This window comes from Dermacentor albipictus, chromosome 6 (assembly GCF_038994185.2).
Source record: "Dermacentor albipictus isolate Rhodes 1998 colony chromosome 6, USDA_Dalb.pri_finalv2, whole genome shotgun sequence".
Taxonomy (NCBI): Eukaryota; Metazoa; Arthropoda; class Arachnida; order Ixodida; family Ixodidae; genus Dermacentor; species Dermacentor albipictus.
Window position 1 is genome coordinate 109,335,404 of NC_091826.1, and position 24,117 is coordinate 109,359,520.

A 24,117-nucleotide genomic window follows, 5' to 3' on the forward strand; every position below is an offset into this window, starting at 1 on the left:
CGCACTGCTTCTTTCTGTGTGCGTGTGTGTGTGTCTGACATGCTTTGACTATCCAAGCAAGAAGTCTCTGCATGTAAATAAAGTTGTCTGATGGATGCTGATCTCTTGTTGCACTTTGACTAACACATGCGAAAAAAACAATAATAAAAATATAAAAATTAAAGTTCACGCTCTTGTGAAATGTGCTTCTTGCAGATCACGGAGCAGGTGTCGAAGTTGACTGCAGACGTAGCTCACCTAGAGCAGCGGATCCTCAAAGGGCGATCACTGCGGCAACAGTGGGAGTCGCTGTGTGCCGACGTGCCAAATCTCGAAGGATGGTTGGTACCTGCTACTCTTTGCACTGGCACATGTTTTCAGAGTTGGTGAGACTCTACCGTGCACTTCTCATGCGTAAATGAATGGCACGTGGCAGTTAGGGCCCGTACATGGTCGCTCCGCCCGTCCGTTCCGCCCTCGTCCGGTCGCGAGCGGAAGCCCGAAAGGCGGAAGGTGTCGCAAAATTCGATGCACGCTCAATCCGCACGACCGGAACGCATGCGCACTCCTATTGGGCGACGCGGCCTGTTGACAGCTGGCAACCGTTCGGCGGAGCAAAGGTGTTCAAGGTTGGCAACGACCTTTGACAGCAGACGACACTGGCATATTTTTGCAGATCTGATTTCAAGTTTCCGCGTTCCGGTGAAAAGGCGACTCTAGGCTGCCGCATTCTGTTCTTCAGCCGTATGTGTTGCATTGGCACCGTCATCCTTCTTCGAAACATTGCACAGTCGTCTTATCTGCGCCACCTTTTACAGATGTATTGCAATCGCATCACGTTGCAGCACGCGACGTATTCTCGGATGATTACTTTCAGTGCACGCTGCCTTGGCTGGTTGAACAAAACCTCTCTAATTATCCAACGTGATGCGTTCTACGTCACGCGAAACTGAGAGTGTCGCCGGAAGCGCGGTGGCGCGGTTTCTGTAGTGCTAGTGACAGCTTGCAAGAATACGGAACGCACGCACATCTGTCGCGGAATGCATTTGCGTAGGTCGCCAAGACGCACCTTTTTACCACTGAGCACGCGTGTGAGGCTCCGAGTACAGCTTGCTGACACGCTTGCTCGTGCTTTTTTTTTTTTCACTCTGCCAATTTTAAGAGAGTGCTTAAAGCAGTTGGATTCATGGAATGCATTTTCCTTAAATTATTTGCTCAGCGATGACTGAAGTTCTCACCATGTGCAAAAAAAAAAGTTATGCATAAGTGGTTAACTTCATGCAGCAAGGAATTGAAGGTTAAGCAGTGAATCTACAATTCATTATGACTGGCTTAAAGCAATATGTATGTATAGCGGTGACCTTATGCAGATATATGCATACTCATGAGATATGTTTCCAAGGGGAGTACTTATTTGAAAGCATATAATTTACATTGCTGATAGGAAAACTTATTTTGAGTGAAATCAAACAATTGCATTCTTTCTTGCCAGCCTGGCTACCCAATATGTTGCCAGCTTACTACTTAACATACCTAATTTAACATTTCAACAATGTACAAACATTACCAAAGCACACAAAATTAAGCAGTACCTTGACAGGCATGCTCCCTCTCTCACACATGGCACCAAACAAGGATATTCGACTCGAGATTGTTTGATACTGTCGGCATCATACATGCGTGTTCTATTTTGATTACTCTACTTATAAAAAATAAGCTCTAATCAGGTTATATGAGTTAGTTGGGCATGAGCTGCATGTTGTTTATGTATTTATGTAGTAACAACCTTGCTAGCTCATGCACAGCCATATTTTAGGAAAATGAAAAATGCATAGCATAACATAAACAGCTGGCTAGTGCCTGTATTTATTTGAGAGCAAACCGACATTATCAAGTGTAGCTTAGCAGTGAGCTCAGTGACCTCTTGTGGTGTGAAAAGGTTGATGTAGTTAGTAGTTCTGTGTTTGTCTTTCTTACTTAGTTGCTGTTTTGACATGCACATGACAATGAAATGAAGGTGCGTAGGGCAGAAGACAGGGCCTCGCAAAAAGCGAGGAAACATTCATTGTCATTTTTTTATTTCCATAACAAACCAGCGAATAGTTCCTTAGGTTCAGTTTTGTGAATAATGCACAAGGTGTTCTGCGTAAAACTGAAAGATTGTAGTGCTCTATTACCTATACACTATTTGGGTAGCCAAATGAACGATACTCCCATTAGCACAGTGAGAGCACAGAAATTTGCAGTCAAGAGGCCGCAGTGGCTCAGCCTCTGTGCCAAATGTAAAATTGTTCCAAAAGAAAACATGCATACTGGTGAATTGGGTATGCATTCACATCTACTATTCAAATCCACACATCACAAGTAATCTTTCATTCCTTGACACATTTCTCACCATTGTACAGACTTTGCTTCAGCGCTCTTTGTGTGCAGTAATATAACTTGGTAAATCAAAGCTGCGGTTATTCAGTACACTGAAAGCAACTTTGCGTGTGGGTTAGATAAAAATAATGCTCCTACATATGGGTCAGCTTAGTATTATCAGCCGTTTTGTTTACTAGTTCACTGTTACGCCTGAACTATACGGTGCCACTGGACAATGCTGTATCCCTGTAGGCACGGTAGAACAGCTTGGATATGCACAAACAATCCTTTACATCGCACTAAAATTAAGGTGGTGTAGATTTGCTGTCACAATGTGCTTGTAAGCATAACTGCCGAGCATTCAAAAAAGTGTTTGAAATGTAAGGGTGGATGCTCAGGTTTGCAGGTGTGACATTTTACATTTATAGTGCAAGGACACACCGACGAACAGGAGGGATACCACACAAATCCTCGTGTTGTGACCTCGCAGTCACAATGCAAGTAGTTTTCAGTGGTGTTTAGCTATAAACATGTGAAGCAATCTGTAAATTCAAAACTGTATTAAGTAAACTGAGACACCATGAAAAGCAACATAACACTACGGTCTACACATTTTTGTCACATCAGCTCTTTGTGGTGCAGGTCAAATATGTATACAAGCTATTTGTAGGAAGTAGGAAGCCTATCCAATATAAACAAGAAACTTGCAGGCAAGGTAATCACAATAAACCAGCTGAGACGGTGGTACTATTCTACTTGTTTTCGTTTGTGATAGCACAAGTGTTCCCACTTGTGCTGCTGGATGGTTGCGACTGATATGCTCGCGAAGGTTTGGGTCATTCACATTTCAAGGGATGAGTAACTGTTACATACGTAAATCATCTTCCTCTGCATGCAGCCGCTGTGGCTGGCAGTCGATCCCGTAGCCACATGCTTAGCAGCCAAACACCACAACCACTAAGCAATCACGGCGGGTAACTGCTCCTCAGGTTGTGCAATCTGTGTGGCTGTATCAAAGCACTGATGTAACATGTGTTTCAGTGGGGTCCAACTACAGCACAGAAGTTGTGGTGCAACTCTTCCTAATGGCAACATGTGTTGAAGCTGGGATACAAAGAGTTGAGCCTTTGTATCCGATGAGCATATGGTAAGTGGAAACTTTGTTTCCACTTCTAAAAATTTTTGAGTATGTTCTAAATGACATGAGCCAATGTTGTAATGCTATTTTAATTTTTATAATAGCTGTACACGTTTGTGTACATCAAGTACACCATGAAATAACAGTCATCGGGGTATGCTTGAAAGGCACCTTCAGCATCTGCACTTCAAACCGCAGCTATGTCGTAGCCATTGTAGGTGAAACAGCAGTAGTCAATGCGAAATTGACCGCCACTTTAGCAGTTTGCATGCAAACACACATTCATGTGGTGGCATTGTTTATTTTGGTTACCTGGCCCAGGCAAGTAATGCGAATAGGAGAACAATTATCAAACATCATTAGCTTAGTTAGGCCCAAAATACTCAGTCGGGTAACTATTCATAGCAGTAGTCGAGGGCACGCTTGAAAGGCACCATTAGCAGTCTGCACGTGAAAGCGCAGTCAAGTCGTCGCCACTGTTGGTGAAACGGCAGCACTCAATGCGAAAATGACAGCCACTGTTGGCAGCTTGCATGCAAACACACATTCATGTGGTGGCATTGTTTATTTTGGTTACCTGGCCCAGGCAAGTAATGCAAATAGGAGAACAATTATCAAACATCATTAGCTTAGTTAGGCCCAAAATACTCAGTCGGGTAACTATTCATAGCAGTAGTCGAGGGCATGCTTGAAAGGCATCATTAGCAGTCTGCACGTCAAATCACAGTCATGTCGCAGCCATTGTTGTATTTGTTTATCTCACGGCAAGTAACACCAATGTAAGCACAATTATTCACCCTGAATAGCTTTGCTAGCATTGTTTGTACTAAAAAATTCTGAGTGAAGTTTAATGTGTTTTATTGAGGCAATTATTTAATTCAAAAGCCATCGGCATAGTGATCGACGGCCAGGTTCAAACAATGAAATTTTGAAGTAATAAATGGTGAAAGTTGCAAAAGCTATCAGTGCACTGCTTTGCTGGGCTCCATTTACTGAAAAATGTCTTTGCAACGACAAAAGCATCAGACAGGAAATGACACCCCACTGCACAATGTTATTCGTGTTGAACTTTTTTGCCATCATATGTGATGGGCAGCGAAACCATCCGTTTACTAAGACTGATTGCATGAAAAATGCAACAGCATAGCAAGGTGCAGTTTCACAATATGGCACCCTTTCATGTGCACTTCTGGCGAGCTGCCACATGCACTGATGCATAAACATGAACTGAGGTAAGAGGCTAAGTTGCTGTGCAACCCCCATGACGCTTTTAAGAAAATCTATCTCTAAACCTTTCTGTTTTCATAGGCGATGAAAATCTGTTTTGAGCAAGTTGATTAATCACACTGCAGCAACAACACAAGAACCAAGGACAGAAAACACAGCGAGTAGGCAGACTGAGAAGACGAGGTAGACCAGTGAGAAAGGTTTTAATGAGATGGAAGAGGCCTGCCCTGCCGTGTACATGAGTTAGTGCTTTGAATGAGATTGGTTTATGAAAATGTCTAATGACTTTCCTGAAAGAAAACTAGCAAAAGCAAATGCTAATATAACATAAAAGGACAGAAATAATGGTAAGCGCAAGAACGCATGGAAACAAGCACGTATTCACACACAAATGCGAGAACTAAGAAAAACTCCAACGTAAAGAAATCTGGGAAATAGAAAAAAAATTGACAAACGCAAGAAAACATACATTTACAAACAGACGCGTGTCGAGGTATTATAGGAGCGGGTTCACAAGCTGCTGTGCTTACCTTCTCATATGTTTTCTTTTTTAACCGTTCTCTTAATACTGTCTCGGGAAATTTTAATTGCATTCATGACATTAGTGCTCTCAGGCGCGTCCACATTTCACGACAGCGCTGAACGTCTTGACGTATGCAATTATAATGTTGTTCCCTAATTTCCCCCCACCGATAGAAGCATCTTTAACCATGCAGTAACAACTTTTGAAACAAACGATAGATGTACGAAGCAGAAAAGGCCGGTGTGATAGGGCTTCTCTATCGGGCTACTACATAAGAAAACGCAATCGGCAACACTTATGCTCAGCTCACTTCTGAGCACACGAACATTGCGTAGTACGACCACTTCTACACCCAGTAACGCTGCAACACATCGCACATATATATCACGATTTGTAGCTCGCAAACGCACTTCATAACGGCAAGAGCACAGCTCGAACGTCGCGGTTACCACGGCGCATCGCAGCTGGCAAAACGGCTCATACGCAGTACAGCACACGCAGAATGGCAGCGATAACTAGGCGATAAAAACTTATCGCTACTGATCGTATCGTTACTTTTGGTAAGTTGCGAAGGGCTGGCGTTCACCACACCGCGGCAACGATCGGCATACACAGAGCAGAAACCAAACGTGTACGCTGGGTGCGCAAATCGGACGCTACTTATTTCGCCACGACTTGAACGTGTGTGCTGCTCAGAATGTACGTGTATGTGATGGAGTTCTCGTCTGCGACGCACACGCGAAGCATGGCACAAGAAATCACGAAGTCGACGGCTTGAAATATTTCTTCCGACGCTCTCGTAAACACAACACACACTTCCTGCGCTCCGTATGTTTCTGTTGGCGATCGCACGCACTGATGAGGTCTGGAAGCGTACACCGGCTTGCTTCTTCCGATGACTATCTCCGTGGGTGCCACATATCTCTGGTAAAAATCACAAACAGGAGAAAAAAATACTGTTTCTGACGCGGCTGTAGCCTAGGCCTTGCGTCCCTGCTTCGCTTCGCTTCGAGCACGCGCCATGTTTGCTGTGACGACAGCCGAACTATCCGCCTCGGACCAGCCAATGAGAGACGAGCAGGCGGCCGGACGGGAAACTTGCGTCCGCTCCTCGCTCGCCAGTAGAGAGCTATCCGCACGCGACCGGACGAGGGCGGAACGGACGTGCGGAGTGACCATGTACGGGCCCTTATGAAGGTTGGGAAATGTTTATAGGATACAGTCCATTCCAGATATATCATACCTGGACATATTGAATTACCGTCTATATTGAGCAGTCATGACATCTCCTTGAAAATCCTTTGCCTAAGTACAGTTCTTTGTTGGGTGTCTGAAAAGTAACTGTGCAGTAAGAAAATAAACAAAAAATATAATGCTAATTGTGAATGACATTGTAGTTTGACATGCAATATAATAGTGCAAGACCTGTAGTTTGTCTGATAATGTCTGCGGAGTACACTCTAGGACAAGTGTACGAGAGCAATCCTCGCACACTGCAGGAGCCATTACCCAGCACGCTGCTGATAACTCGAGCAATCCTCTACCGCTGTTTATAAAGTCAGGCTAAAGTAATATGAATGCTTGAATACGTCTTAAGGCATCAATGTTATTGACAACCGAACTTTAGCAATTCAGAAATTGAGTTAAACGGACGACACGATTTGAGGCTACACCGGGACAAGTACTAGTCTGATGACGTAGTGACTCCTCATTATAACTCTGTCACTCCTACTCAGTTACTCATAATAAAAAGATTATTGCATTGCAGGAAGAATATATTTTTGAGGTGACCCTCGGCAACAATGCAGGTGGTTGAAAGATTTCATTCTCGCTCTGCATTGCACCACCCATGCTTTCGGGTTTCAGTAGTTTCATTATTGCGTAGTGCTTCCCTGATTTTGTTGGCTCACGAAACTTGCACAAACTGCAAGTAGCAGAGAATGAGGCCCATTGCAACAAATGTCAAAGATCAGGCTTATGATTCAGATCCTCATTTGGAACTGTTGGCTCTGTCTTAGCTCGGTTTCTGGCTGCACTTTTACATTTTGCAGAAGAAACCGTAACACTGGCTGTCAGGTGCCGTTTTTACTGACTGACAGCAGTAAACAGCGGTGATGATGTATGCAAAATCATGACTCTGTTCGGGGGCAGGCGATTTCAATTACGCTAGAGGTATGCGGACTCCTTCAGACATGATTTTCTCTTGGAACTGTCTTTTCTTGGCACAAAATGAGCACTGTGAAGTTTCGTGAATGATATTTTGACAGTTCACATTGACTTAAGGGGGGACGCGGGTTTTACATCGCGAAAAATGGCCAAGAAATTGATTTTTTGAAAATCACATATTCAGTTTCTATAACCCCTTTTCTATCTGATACCCAAATATCATGCTGTAAACCACTTAGAAGTGCTCTAAAACATTCGCTTTATCAGCCAAGGTGGTGAAAAATCTCGCGGAAATCAAGAAAGAACAGCGTTTTTCACGCCACGATATTTCCGGAACGGCACGACCGAGCGCCACCATCTTGGTCTCGTTGGAAAGCGCATTTCCCCGTTTTCAAATTTGCCGCTTCAGCGATCTCCTCCATACAGAAACAAGCGCACAAAAAGCAAATAATTGAAGGTCGTGCCGGAGTCTGCGATGGGCTACGCCTGCCACGTGACTCCAGCGCGGTTCGCCATTGGTCCGGCGCTCGCGTCGTCTGCTCGGCTCTTTGCACCTCGCGAGTTTGATGTCTCCACTCGCCGTAATCTCGACGTGTCAAAACGAGCGCTACGTGGACATCGCAGTAGCATGGCCGATCCCTGTGCTTGTGGGTATTTCAGACTCGCGGCTAAGCATTCCGAGCATCGGCGACGCGGACCAAGATTCAGGACGCAACCAAGATTCACACGAGGAATCCTCGGACATGCGGCTAAGCCTTTCAGCACTCGGTGTTTCGAATTCGTGACAAATTCGTATCGCGCATGCAATCCTCGGAAACGCGGCTAAAGATTTCGCGCACAGGGAGTCTCTGACTCGGTGATCATGCACATCGCGCACGGACTTCTCGGACCGTCACCTAATCATTTTGTGCATCGGCGCCTCCGACTGCGCGAATAAGCGCATAGAGTGTCGACTCCTCGAGCCCACCGCTAGGTATTTCGCGCGTCGGCACGTAGGACTACGCGTATGAGCGCGTCGAGTGTGGACTCCTCGAGCCCGCGACTAGGCATTTCGCGCGTCGGCACCTCGGACTGCCCGAATAAGCGCATCGAGGGTCGACTCCTCGAGCCCGCGACTAGGCATTTCGCGCGTCGGTACCTTGAACTGCGCGACTAAGCACATCGCGCGTCGGCTCCTTGTATCTGTGGCTACGCATTTCTCACATCGGCACTTTGGACTCACAACCAAGCACATTGCGCATTCACTCTATTATCATATTGTCACGATAGCTCGTAACAATATCTATCATACCACCCCTTCATAAAGAGAACCTCATCATGAGCTCTGTTCACTAGGCCCCTTGGGCTGGCACACACCTGGCTGCAGAAGTGATCGAGGCATCATACAAAAGTAAAATTCTGGAAAGCACCTAGCAGCTGCATATCTATCAATGGCTCTCTTATCCTAAGTTCCACAGCCACTGTCAGGTGAAGATGGCTTGGAAGGCTACTTACACTCAGAGCCTTCATTCAGTAACCTGGTTAATTCTACCAAATGAAAAAATGCCTCACTGATTGTACTGGAGATTGCTACAGTGGAATCTCGATGATACAAATCTCATGGGGTCACGAAAAATATTCGTATTAGCCGAAATTCGTATCATCGGAACAATTAAAACTAGCTAAATTAAAGAGTCGGAGGTGAACTCACTCAGGCATGCGCACGTAAAAAGCATTTATTTCTTGAAAAAAAAAAAAAGTCTCTAATTTCCTTCTGCTTCTTTTTCTTTGTCAGGTCACTTAGCAGACTTTGTCTAAATCCATAAAAACGCGAGCACGTGTCGTCGCTGATTTCATCCGCGGCCATAGTACGCCTCAGAACTTAGAGCGCATGCAGCGTTTCAGCCGCCGGTGGTGGTCCTTTGCCGTCGCCCACGTCTAACAAAGAACGCGACCCAAAGCACAGCAGCTACTCCGTCTGACGACACGCGAAAAAGGAGGAAAAGCACAAAAGCAACAAAAGCGCCACTGCTTCAAACTCTTCGCGGTCTCCGCGCTGGCCGGTGCCAAGTCCGCGCCTCCGCACCAAAAGAGAAAGGCAGAAATCGTGTGACTGCGCGTTGTTCTCTTTCGCGGCCGTCAGTGGGGCTCATGCTCGCGGTCGCGTCCGTCCGTGTGCTGGAATCGTGCCAACTGTGGCCTCTCCTCCGCGCAGAGGCGCAACCTCCTCCCTTCCTTAGCAACCGGCGTGCCGGCGGGGGGCGCAGCTGCGCATAGCAACCGTGACGTCGTACAGTAGCGGTAGAACGAGCGCGCGTCGGCGGTGGCAGCTGCACTGCCACTCCTTCACCAGGGGTGCGATCTTGTACGCGTTCCAAAATCGAACGGAGGCGGTCCGTTCTTTCCGTCACGAAATCGGCGGTCCGTTCCGTTGCGTTCGTCCGATAGCATACGACACGGAGTGATTGACAGCAGATATCACTTCACAATTGACGTCATGGCGTTCGTCACCATTCAAACTGACCAACCGTGTGCGGCTCGGTGGAACGGACCGCCTCCGTTCTATTTTGGAACGCGTACAAGATCGCACCCCAGACGTCTCGTTGCAGTCGAGTGGGTGTGACGCATGGCTCCGAAGCGGTCCAGTGATAGCGCGCCAAGCGGTTCGGGGAAGCGGTAGCGGACGCCGGATTCCCCCAACACCAAACGCCAGAAGAACAAAGAGCGAATGCGCATGCGACGACTGAACATGTCACCAGATGCGAAAGCAAGGGAGGCAGAACAGAAACGCCAACAGCGACTGATTAGATCTCCGGGTATCAGAAGCAGAGATGCAGAACTAAAGTGGCAGCAGCGACAGGCGATATCGCCGAACACCAAAGCCAGGGAAGCGGAACGCAGACGGGAGCAGCGTCTGGCTTTCGCCAAGCACACTTTAGAATTTCCGAAATGTCTTCGGTAATTTTCGTATCAACCGACGTGGGTCGAAAATTTATTCGTAACAACCATTCTCTAGCACGTTGCAAAGTAATGGGGCTCGGCCGGGACCACAGAAAAATTCGTATCATCCAGAAATTCGTATGAGCCGTGATCGTATCATCGAGATTCCACTGTATCAATCAGGCAGCCTGCATGTAAATACAACACTGGAACTATATTCATGCCCACACAGAGTTCTACACTTCGGTTTGAAACCCAGGCACCATGCTCTTTGTAGAGCATGGTGCCTAATAAAGTTTCTTGTGCTAGTTCAGTGGCCAGTGAGCTATTATTTTGAGAGTGTGCAGTCACACATTTAGTATGGCCATTCTTACAAAACATAGAGCTTCGAAATGGTACCATTTGTATTGCTGTAGATTCACTTCAGCAAAAGCTACATTTGTTTGAAACTTCAAATGCGTTTATTTCAGTTCGATGATTTTGCACACTGTACTCCACCTTACGGGTGTTTTTTCTGGGTTGTCTTTGGCCAAAAATGACAAGGGTGGTATCATTTTATTCGTGTTGAAATGATCTGGGGGTGATGCTATTTTTATTACTCTTGCACCATCATGAAAATTACATTCAGGTATAGTAATCGCTGCTAATTAGAATAAAAGGTTCATAATAAATGTAAGGTTGTTTTCTTGTCCTCAAAATGCTTCCAAATGAATAAAAATAGCGTCGCCCCCTACAGTAGGTCTTTAGCAATGGTGTCATGCATTTAGTTTTTGGTTTAGCAAGACGGAATCATCAGAAAGCCCCGTAACGAGTTTGAAATTAATTTGACTTCAGGCTGCAATATTTTTTGAACTGCTATAGCTATCAAAAATCTAATTACAGATCTGAAATCAGCACAAAAAATTACCCCAGACAGAGAAGTTTGTTAAAGATTCACCCAAAAATAAGAAAAAATATTTTAAGACCCACTTCCCCCCTTAATATTTGCCTATAGTGTTTTTTTAACCCAGTACATAAGCTCTTCTGGATGTGGTGTTATTGATTTTATTTTTCTGTTTACTATTCAATCTAGCTCTGAAACTGCCACAACATATGTCCAGAAGATCCGTGAGAGCTGGCAAGCCCTTGCTAAAGACAAGGCACAAAGAGGTAAGTTTGGTTCTGTGTCTTTCTTTCTCTCTCTTCAGGAAAATTATGTGCACGTGGCATGGTCTTTCTGCTCGGCCATCGTGTGGAAGTACCTTTACTCGGTTTTGTACAATAATTACTAGGGGGAAATCTGGCACTAGTGTTTATGGGATCTGCAAACATGTTGCACGGAATTTCAGCCAACATGAAAATGATGGGCTGTACATGGATTTGCCTTTGTCTTTTGTTATGATATAGTACTCCAAGCAAATTTTAGCCTGATTTCAGACGTGTTAGCCCTGCACTAATTAATTCAAACGATCCCCTGAGCGTGCTGAGCTCATAAAGTGCATGACCAAAAGAGCAAGAGTGGTGCCATTGCACAACCAAAACAAAACAGTGTAATGAGAGTCACCATAGTTGTCAGTAGAAACCGTGCAGAAACCAGGAACCTTCTGAGTTTTTTTTTTTATTCTTGCATTTACTTCCACTTGTGGCACTGCTTTGGCTGCATGCCTTCAGAACTGTGTGGTTGCCATTTATGATTGTGTCGGTAGCGACCACGGATATGGCTGCATCACTTGTGGCAAGCAGTGCCTTGATTTTCACTGACTGCAAGGCTCATGCAATGCCACAAATATGATGGAAGCCGTTGGGGAGGAACAGCGATTGCTGCGATCCACGACTGGCATTGAATCCACCAGCTGTATTAACAGCTTTTCTCTACAGAGTAAGCGTGCATCGTTGCTCACCCTCACCACGCCGCCATTCTTTGTCGCCTGTACTCAAACGGAAAACTGAGCCGCAGCCCTAAAGGTACAAGCTGCGTGGCCGTCAACCAAAGTCCTTGCTTGTAGCGCGCCAATTTTGTTGAAGTTTTTGTTCAAGGTGTTCAAGCTCTTGCGCTCGTTGATACCGGTGCCACTATATCTGTAATTAGTCAGAAACATTGCCACTCTCTTCGTAAAGTGGCAACGCCACCTACAGCGTTTTCCCTCAGTACTGCAAGCGCACCGCGAATTCATCCGGTTGCAGCCTGCATGGCTAAAGTTGTCATTCATACTCAAGTCCACCTAAACTCAGTCACTGACCTTCGTTTGTGCTCATGTTAACTGACACTCGCTCTTGATCAGCTTCAAGCCCACTCAAGTTCATCGGCACTCACTTAATGTTACTCTTCCTCGCTCACTAACACTTAGCTCATGCCTGTCAAGTGAGCGTGGAGCAAGTATGTGTCAGTATGCTTATGAGTGAGCATGCCAACCTATGCTTAGATTTACATACTTAGATTTACGAAAGAACTCCAGGTGTTCAAATTCCCCCCCATCCCCACATACACTTTTGGCAGAACCTCTCGTAGCTTGTGCATTACTCTGGCACATTAAACACCGTAATTTTTTGCAACGAGCATTGCTGTCCCTTGGAGAGATTTGTGAACTCTTCTTAGCTGTGTTGTGCCATCAACTTTATTTTCTGCAGTTACATGCTGTCTCTGCTTCTGCCTCTTTTATTTTAACTGGTGTCTTCTTGTCGCTTTCAGAGTTGTCATTCCATGAGAAGCAGTTCCACATCTTGGAAAAGTAAGTGCGAGTTTGTCGCTTCTGGACTCTGATTTTCTATCTGTTATGATGTGAAGGAGATTGTCGTTCAAACGGAGAATTAATTTATTTTGTGGCTGAATCGCTGTTCTTCATCTGTCTTGGGTGAGCAAGTGGGAGTAAGAAATGCTGATGGCCATGTTATATCGAGCACACATGCATGCAGACAAACACAAACACTCGGATGCACACACTTTCGGCTTTGAATGACAAAATGCAAAGCAAGTTAATAAGGGTTCATGGCTGGAAAAGCTAGGCATACAGTCGCCGACCGTTTATTCGGACCTCACAGGGACTGCGAAAATGTCCGAATAAACAGGTATCCGAAAAAGCAGATTAAGAAAAAAAAATGAAATCCTTTATTTCCATGCACTTATTCGGGCTCGGCAGTAGGCTTGGAAGAAATCGTGAATGCTCCATTGCACGCTGTTCTGTTTATGCGCAATCAGATAAGCCTGAATCTCTGAGAGGGTCGTACGGTCACTATTAGCGGCTTAAAGCACAGTCACTGCTTGTACACGCTCCGCATGCGACAGCAGCGTAGCACATGGTGCGTCATCTTCCGACTCAAGAGTCATCGTCCGACGGTGCAGCAGAAACCTGACGAATGATCTTGCCGTCGTCGAGTTCTGCGCATGTCAATACAGCAGTGTCAGTACCTGTGAAACTGTCAAATGAGACGATGTCCGGAATCGCAATGCAACCACTGCGCAGGTCTCTGCAGAACATTTTCCGCGTCAGTAGGGAGCACATCGGAAGGCGACAAATCTTAGGCCTCCCGGCACCCGCTTGCCGGCATTCCCCAGCGAAGTCTGCGCGGGCACTGTCGGCGCCATTAGACACTTGACGCGATGTTTACGTATGGCGCGTTGGATTACCGAAACCTCGAAATAGCGTTCAGCAAGTCGAACCATGCACCGGTCAGAGTCGGTGCATGGTGCTCTTGACCGAGTTGGCTCAAGGAGTGTCCGAAAAATCAAACGAGAGGTTGCAAGGTGTCCGAACTTTCGGCAGTTGTTATACATTATGTTCTATGGGGAGAATGGCGGTGCCGTGAAGCTGACCGAATAATCAGGCATGTCCGAATTTTTGGAGTCCGGAAAATCGGTCGGCGACTGTAGTTCTAAACAAGGGCACAAGAGGCATTTTCAAACCTCCCATCTTTAGAATATGAAAAAATATGGCAGTGAATACCAAGAAATACAAACCTTCTTGAAACATGCACAAAATTGTTTGGTTACTCGAGTTGTTGTTTGTTCAATAAAGTTTTGCGGAGTTTGTTCTACAGGGGCGCTGTGATCAGGTATTATGCTCTGTAGTCGCAGCAAGATTGATCTGTGCCACAGACAAACAGAAATGTCAGTGACATTCATGCAATATTCACATAGTAGCAGCCAAAATTTTGCTTGCTGTTGCACCTTGGTCCTATAAATTGGTGTTGCTACCGCCGTCAAGTCTGAATTATCCATCGGTTTGAAAAAATTTGTCGGCAGCTGTATTTGTGCTCTTTTGGAATCTGTTTTTCCCCCGAACTAGGCACAAATGAAAAATTGTATAATTGATATGAGTACCGTAAACAAGCTCCAAAAGTTCTACAGTTTACGATAAAATTCTAAAAGATGGCAGGTGTGCATTTGTGTTGTTCCTTTCCTTCCTCTTGTGCTCGTTCTTTGCAGATCTGCCTTTTCATGTCATGACTCAAGTTAAGGTCGGCCATTTTCGCTATCACTCTCTCTGTTGTCATGGAGAACTGCTTCAAAATTTATAGGGTGGTGTTACCACCTGTCCTTCACTCTGACAGTATTTTAATGCACTAGCACTAGAAGCGTCACAGTTGAAAAGAGAAAATGTGTACATGTGTTAAGTGTGGAAAGCTTCTCACGTGGTTAACCCTTTCAGTGTCGATTTTTTTGGCTATATGTGACCATATGTGATGAATTCGGATTTCGCGGGACTGAAGAAAATGTCCGAATCAGCCGAACGTCGAATTATCGAGGGTGTCAAGAAAACAATAAACAAATGCTGTCCACATCAACACACTTTTATTGACTGAATGAATTGGCAAATCCTGTTTCTATTTTGCACAAAAGCAGTACAAAAGCTGCAATTTTCATCATCTCATGACTGATAAGCGCTTGCAGTGACAAAGGCCTCTGGACTTCCTTCACAGATGCAGCCGCGGCGTGCATCTTCAATGATACACTCCTTTAATTACCGCATGCTCATCTTGATTATTTTTTTTCCACGGAGCTGGTTGCCAACAGATCGTTCGTCCATTGCAATGTCGCTGGTGCTCTTCATCCTCGACAGCTTTGTATTGAGTCAAAATGAAACTACTGTATGCCGCATTCACTGTGGACAAACTGCAGCCGATATTTACACTACCATGGATGGCTACCTTGCGGTTCTGAAGGCACATTGCCGATACATGCACTGAATCAAAACGTAACTACCATTTGCTGCAGCAATGGCAGATGAAATCGTTATCACTATCGACGTGATCATAGATGGTGATTACGCAGTTATGAAGGCAGCCGGCCGACATGGTGTTAAGTGCAGCGGTAAACGCAAGAATATAGGGTTTAGCAACAAATAGGGACCAAGCATTCTGGCGTTGCTGTCATTCACGTATGATTTCCACTTCACGGCCCCTTTAAATAAAGTATACACCTGCTGGGACCAGAGCACGAGTCCGGATTATCAGTTTTCCTAACAAGAGATGAATTAAGACGGTTTTACTGCATGTTTATTTGTGCACTCAGGAACAAGATTCGACAGACATGCCAGAAGTTGCTGTCATTGCTGCAAGAACGTTGCCTGCAGGCTTGTCACAAGATGGCACAGGCATTGGAGACGTGGGCCAAGTGAGTGCACACTGTAGTCATGTTACGGTGCTTTATTAAAAGATACTAACACTAAGAGCAAAGTGATCGCATTTTTCATGTATTCTTCATTTTTCATCTGTGTACTCTTCAACAATTAAAGCCAACATGTGTTAAATCCGCCTTCTAGGAACTTCAGATATTGTTAGAGTATGTGTGGTTTGAGTAAAATTTTACCTGAAACAAAATTATAGGCTATGGTGCAAACAAATATATGCAAAGGTGTTTACTATCGTGCCATAGTGAAATGTGAGAACACCTCTAGCAATTATTTGCTGAATTTTAGTTGGCAAGGTGTGACTGCAGCAGCTGCTGGTCGTGCGGCCCTGAAACTAAATGTCTGGGCGTTAGTCATGGAAGGTTCAGTTTCACTGTCCAGTGCATGAAGGTGAATGCGCATCCTAGTTTATTTTTCTTCGTCGAACTTGCAGCTTACCACACACTTGTCCCTTCAGTGTAAAGAATGCCAGGCCTCTTGAAACATTGCCGTGAATGAGCACTGGATGCTTATCGGACGCGGAACACTCATAGCGACTAACGAAAACATAATTTACAGTCAATTCAAATGCATCAAACTAAGAGCGAAAGAAATGCATGAGTGGTGTTGGCTTTACTCCTTGGAAGTGCCATCGTTCTGAGTGTTGGTGCCACCACGATTGGAGCAGTGGCTCTTCCGACAAGTATCGACACTCCTGAGAGCACTGTTTGCGCAGTACAAGCTAGAACAAAAAAAAAGGAAAAATCTTTCCGAACAAGTGCTCAGAATAGCCGTATAAAATTGTAGCCGTGCCATAGCATTCCTGATATATTGTTTGTCTCGCCTTTATTGCCAGTGCCGTGCTTTGGTTTTGATTATAAGTTAAGCACCTGGAGTTGGCACTTTGGTTAAGCACTTTGGATATTCAAATTTAAAAAAAATGTCAACTTACAGTTATGTAAATGGAATGGAAAAATATCTGGAATGTTAATATAGCCATGGTGTAATGAAATCTACGTGTTGCAGACTTTGTTTTAGCTGAAGTGTGAATGCTTTTCAGGGATGCATTAGAGATATACGGGCGAAGTCGGCACCTGGACACTGAGCTGGACAGTTGCCTGGACATGCTGGCATCTTATGGTGCTGCCGTCAGCAAGGTATCATACTTTAACTGCTGTCGTGGGTCACTGATCTCGGGTTGTGCGGATGTTACTAGATGGAGTTGGGAGAGGCAGGGCAGTACAGCAAACAGATTTCAATTATTCAAAACTCAAAAACTTAAAACTGAGTTGACTCAAAACAAAACCCAGTGACGGAATGGTAACATTTATGTAACCCAAACATGTCCTTATCCCTGTCTACGACAGTCCTAGGCATTTTCTATACGTAAGTCAGGCAACCCTGGCCTATGGCTGCAGTGTTATCAGAATGGAGCGTTCTTAGACTTTTGTTGCCGCATGCTTCTTCCGAGTCAGATGCATGTCGGATCTTCATCATGGTTGGTGTTCTCGCTGACACCGTAAACGTTGCTGCCTTGGTGTTGGCTAGTCAGCTTGTCCATCTCTGATGCCGGTGTCCCAAACTCCGTCGGTGACGTGGCACTCCAGCCTCACTGGTTAGGCCTAACTCCGGGTTCCGCCGCTACTTCTTCGAGTGCCAACTGGACTCCCCGGGGTCTATCATACGTGCTGGTCTGCCTCCAAAGGGGGATCCTTCCTGGAGTGCCCAGCACTGCCATGAGAGGCTGCAGCAGGTCCAAGGAGCCTTGCTCAAACATCGCCGAGGTTAACGGCCACACCCTGGCCTGCCAGCGTTGCGAACTTGACCGAACCTCCATTCCTCCTGTTGTCAGTGCAATGCTGACACTACAACCTTCGTGGCCCAGAGCCGTGTCAATAATGCCAGCTCGGTGCCACTTCTCCCTCGATCACAGCTCGGGTCATGCGCCTCAAGCGCTCATGCAGTTGGGACTGCTACGTGCACATTGTCCTCTTCCTTTCTTTTTGCGCCACATGCCTCTTACATATGACAACTGCTCTTTGTACTTCTGAAATTAACTTAAGGAGGGATGCGACTTTCACATCGTGAAAAATGGCCAAAAAAATATAAAATTTTCTTTGAAAATTGCATTTTCAGTCTCTATAACTCCTTTTATGCCTGATTCTGAAAGTTCATCACTGAAAACCGCAAAGAAGTGCTAAGAAAAGTTGCTGTGTCAGCCAAGGTGGCGAAAATTTTCGCAAAAATAACGAAAGTACTGCGTTTTTCAAGCCACACTATCTCTGGAACGGCACAACCGAGTGCCGCCAGATGAAAGCGCACCAGACCAGAGGCCACAGGTCCGAAAAACCCCACATCACAAAAGACACAAAGACTTGAAATTTGATGCCTTTTAGAAAACTGAAGAGAAGGTGAAACTTTGAGAGCTGTTTTCTCAAAACTACTTTCTTTTTTCTTTCCTTCCCGCTCAGGTTCTGGAGCTAATTTCTTCGTTACTGTTTAGCCTATTGGATGGAGGCGCCATCTGTCAGAAGCGGCTTGCTTGCGTAATATAAGGGTAAACGCGATGCGCTCCTCATAGGTTTGGCTCTTTGGCTATTTTCTTGATAATAACACCACGTGGGCACCCTCCTAGACATTTCTATAAGTACCCGCAAAATGAAGGAAGTTTTTTTACTGTCAAAATAATAATCGTGGGCAAACAGCACAGAATGGTTTACTGACACTGTCTCCTCACTGAATATGTACAGTGCATGCCCACTACACGCAGTCGCCGAAGTAGCTTCTTGCGGGAAAGGTAAGCACTCTCCGAGAGCAAACCATGTGAAATACGTTCCTATAGTGGGCTGTCCGTGTAACCAAATGGAGCATAATACAGTCGAACCTCGATATATCGAACAGCGCGGTGATCGCAAAATAGTTCGATATAGCCAGAATTCGATATATAAAATCACGTAGAAAACGCGTCAAAAACTAGCGCAAATCAATCAATGAACCAATCGTGGCGCAATAGATACTCACATGAAGCTTCAAACAAAGTATTTATTTAGTTCGCTGAAAGTACTGAAGCAGCGTAGCCTGCTTCATATTGGCAACCGCGTGCTTGACCACGGCGTCCTCAACATAGTCTAAACGGTCCACAAGAGACAGTCCAGTGCCTTCTATTGCGCCGCAGTAGCGGCGTACAACGGCCAAAGCAGCTACAGCCTCAGTTGCAGTCGGGAGTGGGGCAACATCAGCGTTTGCTGGATCAGCCTTGGCAGCGTCTTCGTTTGGCCGCTCAGCAGTCACTTCTGCCGCGATCTCCACGTCTGTTAACTCCGCCACTGTTCCGGTGCTGTCGTCACCGCCAACGAAGTCCGCAATGCACATGATGTGTGGCTCAGCACCGACAAAGCGCTCCAACTGGCTCCACCGCCGCCTCGATCACGCGCGCACGGCGGGGCAAGCCTCGCCGTGCGCGCGTGGTCGAAGCGGCTTGCCCCGCCGTGCGCGCATAGGTGCGCGCGTGATCGAGGCGGCCGTGCTGGCTCCAAGCCGCCGCATGTGTACGCCGCTACGTTCAAATGGCGCCCTCGGCGCAACCGATGTGGGCAGCTGTCGTACGCAGCAGTCTGGAACGCCGATCGTGCCGCCGCTATCTTTGAGAGTGTTGCGGGAAAGCTCGCCTCCTGTCAACAGAGCGCACTTGGTCTGGGGCGGCGGAGTTCGATATATCCATTTTACATCCGGCCCCGTTCGAAATAAAGAATTAAAAATGCATGCGATTTTCCATGTGATATAGAAATTGTTCGATATACGCAATAATTCGATATATCCGTGTTCGATATATCGAGGTTTGACTGTAGAATGAAGCCTCAATGCAGTGATCGCACAGGTTCATAGCGACAGACTGTGCATCTGCATGCATGTCCGCGCGCAGTTTAGCTTTCTTTGTGAGTGCGTTTTTGCACCATGCCATAAGCTCTAGGCCACGGCATTGAGCATTTAACAGTACACAAGCAACCATTGTTGCGTGGACGCTATCAGAGCTGTTGAAAAATAATTTCATTATAATTAGGGACTTCGACGTCTATGGCGTCTTGTGATGTGCCGTCGCAACAATTCAATCTTTTTTTTTAATCATTTCTCAAGTACTGTCACACTGTGTGTTTATCTGTTTCTTAATCCATTACATTCATTGTATGGTGCTAACACAAACATGAGAATATGCCATGCTATTTTTTTAATGTTCTTAACGTTCTCTTTCCATTCCAATGAACTTGCCAATATCTAGCATCAACAAGTCCATAGACTAAAGCTTCATGACATTAGCCAGGCGGTGCACGCGCGCAAACGTCTCGGTGCACGCTTTCTGCTACTCATCGAGCATCACAACCACGACGCCGCATCAGAAATCTTTCTTATGGAAATGCTTGCTACGCACCCAAGTTATAGCTGATGGCTGCTTGCTGGTTCCCAGTTTTGCGATTCAAGCTAAGTGCAGCTTGTCCTGCAGGTGTGTGTGAAAGCTGACACTGGCTCCATTGCGTATGTGTGCCAATTTTCATCAAAATCCATGAAGAAATAAGGAAACTGATTTTGAAAGCCTCGTCCCCCCTTAAACCTGGCTGCTGGGTACCTGTCCTGAAAGAGAGGCATGCAAAATCTTGAAAAAAAAAAGAGAGAAGAAAAAGAACAGGAGTTCTTGCATTTGCTTTTTTGTCCATTTGGTGCAGTGTCGGCATCGCATGCCTCTCTACCATCTCCTTTCCACCCTTCAAAACTTGAATCAACTGCTCTGGCAGGGATGGAGGGGGATGCTGGAGAGAGGTGTAAGAGGGTGCAATGGTGATGAAGGCGGCTTCTGCGATGTGTGCAGCATAAAGGGGGGGGGGGTGGGGGGGGGGGCGAAGTATGTGGTACATAGAGAAGGACAGTTGTTAACGTTTTATTTTCTAGTTCCGCCCCCCCCCCCCCCAAGGTTTTTGCACTCTCTTTCTTTTTTCTGCACACACAGCCTCCAGTAGTCAGATTTAATTGTTATAACCGATAATGTGGTTACAGTGTTCATTGCGATATCCAATATATTGTTAAAACTGCTATTGTTATTAGTGGGTTCGACTGTAATTGCTTTTAATTCTGACCAGCTTCCATGCTGTTTGTGGCACTGCACACCTTTCACTGAACCAAAACAAAAGCAGCACTTGCTGTAGCTGTAGATGAACCTGTGGTTGTTGCTGTTGTCATGGTTATGGATAGCAACCACTGCTCCTGAAAGCAGGCAGCCAATGTGATGTTATGCAGGGCACTAAGCACAGAAATAGGGGTATATCGGTCATGAAGCATTCAATTCACCTTTGTACAGTTCTTACTGATGGCTATGGGAGTGCAGACTCCACTGCTTTGTTGCAACTGGGGCTAGAGCTGCCCTTACTGCTTTTGTTCTTTTGCATCACACATTTGTGGTGCCCTGCGCTTGTAGATCCAAGGTTTATTGGAATTGATGGTGCATGGCTAAAGAAGTGTATGTAACTAGTGTTTTATGCCATTAAATCAAGTACTGTATGCTTGATGTGAGTGGAGGGCAAGTCCAAACTGTTTGATTTTTCAAATTAATGACATCTTGCTGTATTGCTTTACATGAAGCAGGAGCCTCTAAACTTTCACCTGAGAGTGTGCGAGCTTGTTTGTGGAATGTCTTGAAATTCTTACCTCTCTTTATGTTCATTATGGTGAATCATTGGAAGTGATTGGCTACTGAATTGGCTGGACATCAGTAGGCATAACAGAAAAAAACTTCTGGCAGAACTAGAAAGGGTAAAATCTATAACTGATGTGGTAGCAGTGCAATGCAATGGTGGCGAGTAATAGCATCTTTCTGGTACTACAGTTGACAACCAATAATTCAGACTCCACGGGGAATGTAAATAAGTCCGAGCTATTGAATGTCTGAAAAAAAAAAAAAAACGATTGTATCCAAAAAATATCACTTTATTTACATTTTAAGGCCCCTGTGCACGGAACAAGTGGTCGATGCATTGCTGCATGCACTTCCGCTTACGTGAAACCAAGTCTGCCTGTATTTCTGCCAATTTTTAGTTTCAAAGGCTTGAGTCAGATCCGCATGTGGAAGGCTTCAGAGCACATGGTACATCATCATCCGAGTCAGAGTTGCTGTTTGATGGTAGGAGAACTTGCTCAATCATTTTGTCATCGTTCAGTTTGGCACATGACGAAACCGCACTGTCGGCGTCTACAAAGTCTCCAAATCTAATGGTGGCAGGAATTTGCACACTGCAGCCAGGCAAGTCATCAATGATGTCCGCATTTGAGCTCATTGTGGTAGGCCGTAGTTCAGCCTCTTCAGTTGCGGAGTCAGGCTCATTCAGACTGTGACTCGAAACTCATTTGGAGTCGGACTGCGAGGGCACTGTTGGTGCCATTTGACGCAGCCTATCTATAACTTCATGAGAAAGACTTGTCACAGCCAGCAGAGTGCTGTGTGGAACGCAAACTAAACAAACAAACACAGCATGGCAGAACGCTATGCACAAGGCAAACTCAACAAACAAAATGGCGATAGTGGGCCATGTGCAGGGGTACCGGAAAAGGAATTGATGCAGTTGCAGTTAAATCTCAGACGTGTAGAGCAGCGATCAAGGCCTCAGAGATTACCATCTAGTGTACAATCTCTGAGGCCATACTTGATGTCTTGCCAAGGTTGCCAGAGGAGATAATGGTGGCAGAGTTGGCGAACGCTACAGCCACAGACAGAGTTCAGATGATCGAATGCAGAGCTGGCGGCTGTGCAAAATATTGGTTGTCTTTATACATTAAGTCTTGGGGCCATTGGCGGTGCCGTGAAGCTGACTGAATTACCGAGCATGTCTCAATTATCGGTGTCCGATTTATCGGTCGGCGGCTGTATAGCTATTGCTAAATTTGAGCCTAAATGCGTGATTGGTTTAGTTTGGACAGTCTTTCTTGTCTAGCTCCCTTATCTTATTTATAAAACATTCAGTATATCTTTCCTAACCAAGCAAACAAAATGAGTCACCTCACTTGAGTCGTGGTCTCTCTTGCCACCTGCCTTCTCTATTTCAGGCTGGTGAAGTGTTCCAGTCGACAGCGAGCAGCCTCGTCTCGGATCTCAAGGCCCAACAGCAGCATTCACCAACCACAACACTGCCATCGACTGTCACGATAGCATCCAACACTACCATGCTTTCAGCTGGTGACCTGCCATCTACAAATGGGGCTGGTCCCAGGAAACAACGCCTTCCCCGGCAATTCACACGCGGGTAACGTTTGGCTGTTGTTTCCCTGGTTCTATCTTCTGAAGCTTACTATATTCACTTTATTCAAGCAGATCTGCCTTTGACCTAACCACGGTAGCTTAGTGGCTATGGCATTGCGCAACTAAGCTTGAGGCCGCAAGTTCAATCCCAGCTACATACAGCGGCCACATTCCTATTTGGTGGAGTCTAGAACGTTCGTGTATTTAGATTTAGGTGGAACCCCAGGAGGCCAGAATTATTCCAGTCCGCAACTACGGCATATCTCATAATTAGATCAATGTTGTACGTAAAGTTCCAGAATGTTTTTTTTTTAAACATCTCGCTTTGAAGAAAATGATAGCCAGCTGCTGTGATCTTTGCAGCCAGTCGTCTTCGAAATCATACAGTCGAACCACTTTACAGCGAAGTCGCATCGGACATGAAAATTCTTTTTCGTTATACCCTATATTTATAACTGTACACGCTAATTGAGCAAGAGCAAAATCTTTACTGGGCATTCTAGTCTGCATAGAGCTCGCCGTCATTCAGCTACCATGGGAATGATGGTTAGTACATGAATAGTGTTGTATTTGTGCTTTTGAAAAAGGTGTTACACTGCGAACACAGAGGTTACTGGCGGCACACCTTTGAGTATTTCATATGGTTGTAATAAAGTTGCGTGGCATCTCAACACCAGCAGCTGAGGACAATGACCCATCACAGAACACCTGCAACAAAATTAGAAAAAAGAAACCGTTCCTTCCATGTGGTGTCATGAACTAAAGTATGCAACCAAGGGATGATGCTGTCAAAATCAGAACTAATATCATCATTACATAGTACTCAATATGGCCACTGAAGTGGCAACTTGTGGGGCTGGCTGGTCGTGCTGCTCGCTCGCTGGTTTTGGGCATTTTCTTACCGCTGTCTGAATGGTATTCGCGTGTACGCTGCTCT

At 45.6% G+C, this 24,117-nt stretch overlaps 1 protein-coding gene across 3 annotated transcripts in view; it reads left to right on the forward strand.

Moving 5' to 3' along the window:
• Positions 1-24,117, forward strand: part of LOC135904974 (serine/threonine-protein kinase TBK1-like) — a 151,334-nt gene that overhangs the window by 116,614 nt on the left and 10,603 nt on the right. For all 3 annotated transcript variants that reach the window (XR_010565273.2, XM_065435967.1, XM_065435966.2), the window contains exons 14-19: positions 196-320; positions 11,389-11,465; positions 12,985-13,024; positions 15,805-15,906; positions 16,962-17,058; positions 22,988-23,184. Coding sequence is in view for 2 of the 3 variants with exons in the window: in XM_065435967.1 (XP_065292039.1) it covers positions 196-320; positions 11,389-11,465; positions 12,985-13,024; positions 15,805-15,906; positions 16,962-17,058; positions 22,988-23,184 (638 nt within the window). In the remaining variant the exon portion in view is untranslated. The remainder of the gene's footprint in view (positions 1-195; positions 321-11,388; positions 11,466-12,984; positions 13,025-15,804; positions 15,907-16,961; positions 17,059-22,987; positions 23,185-24,117) is intronic.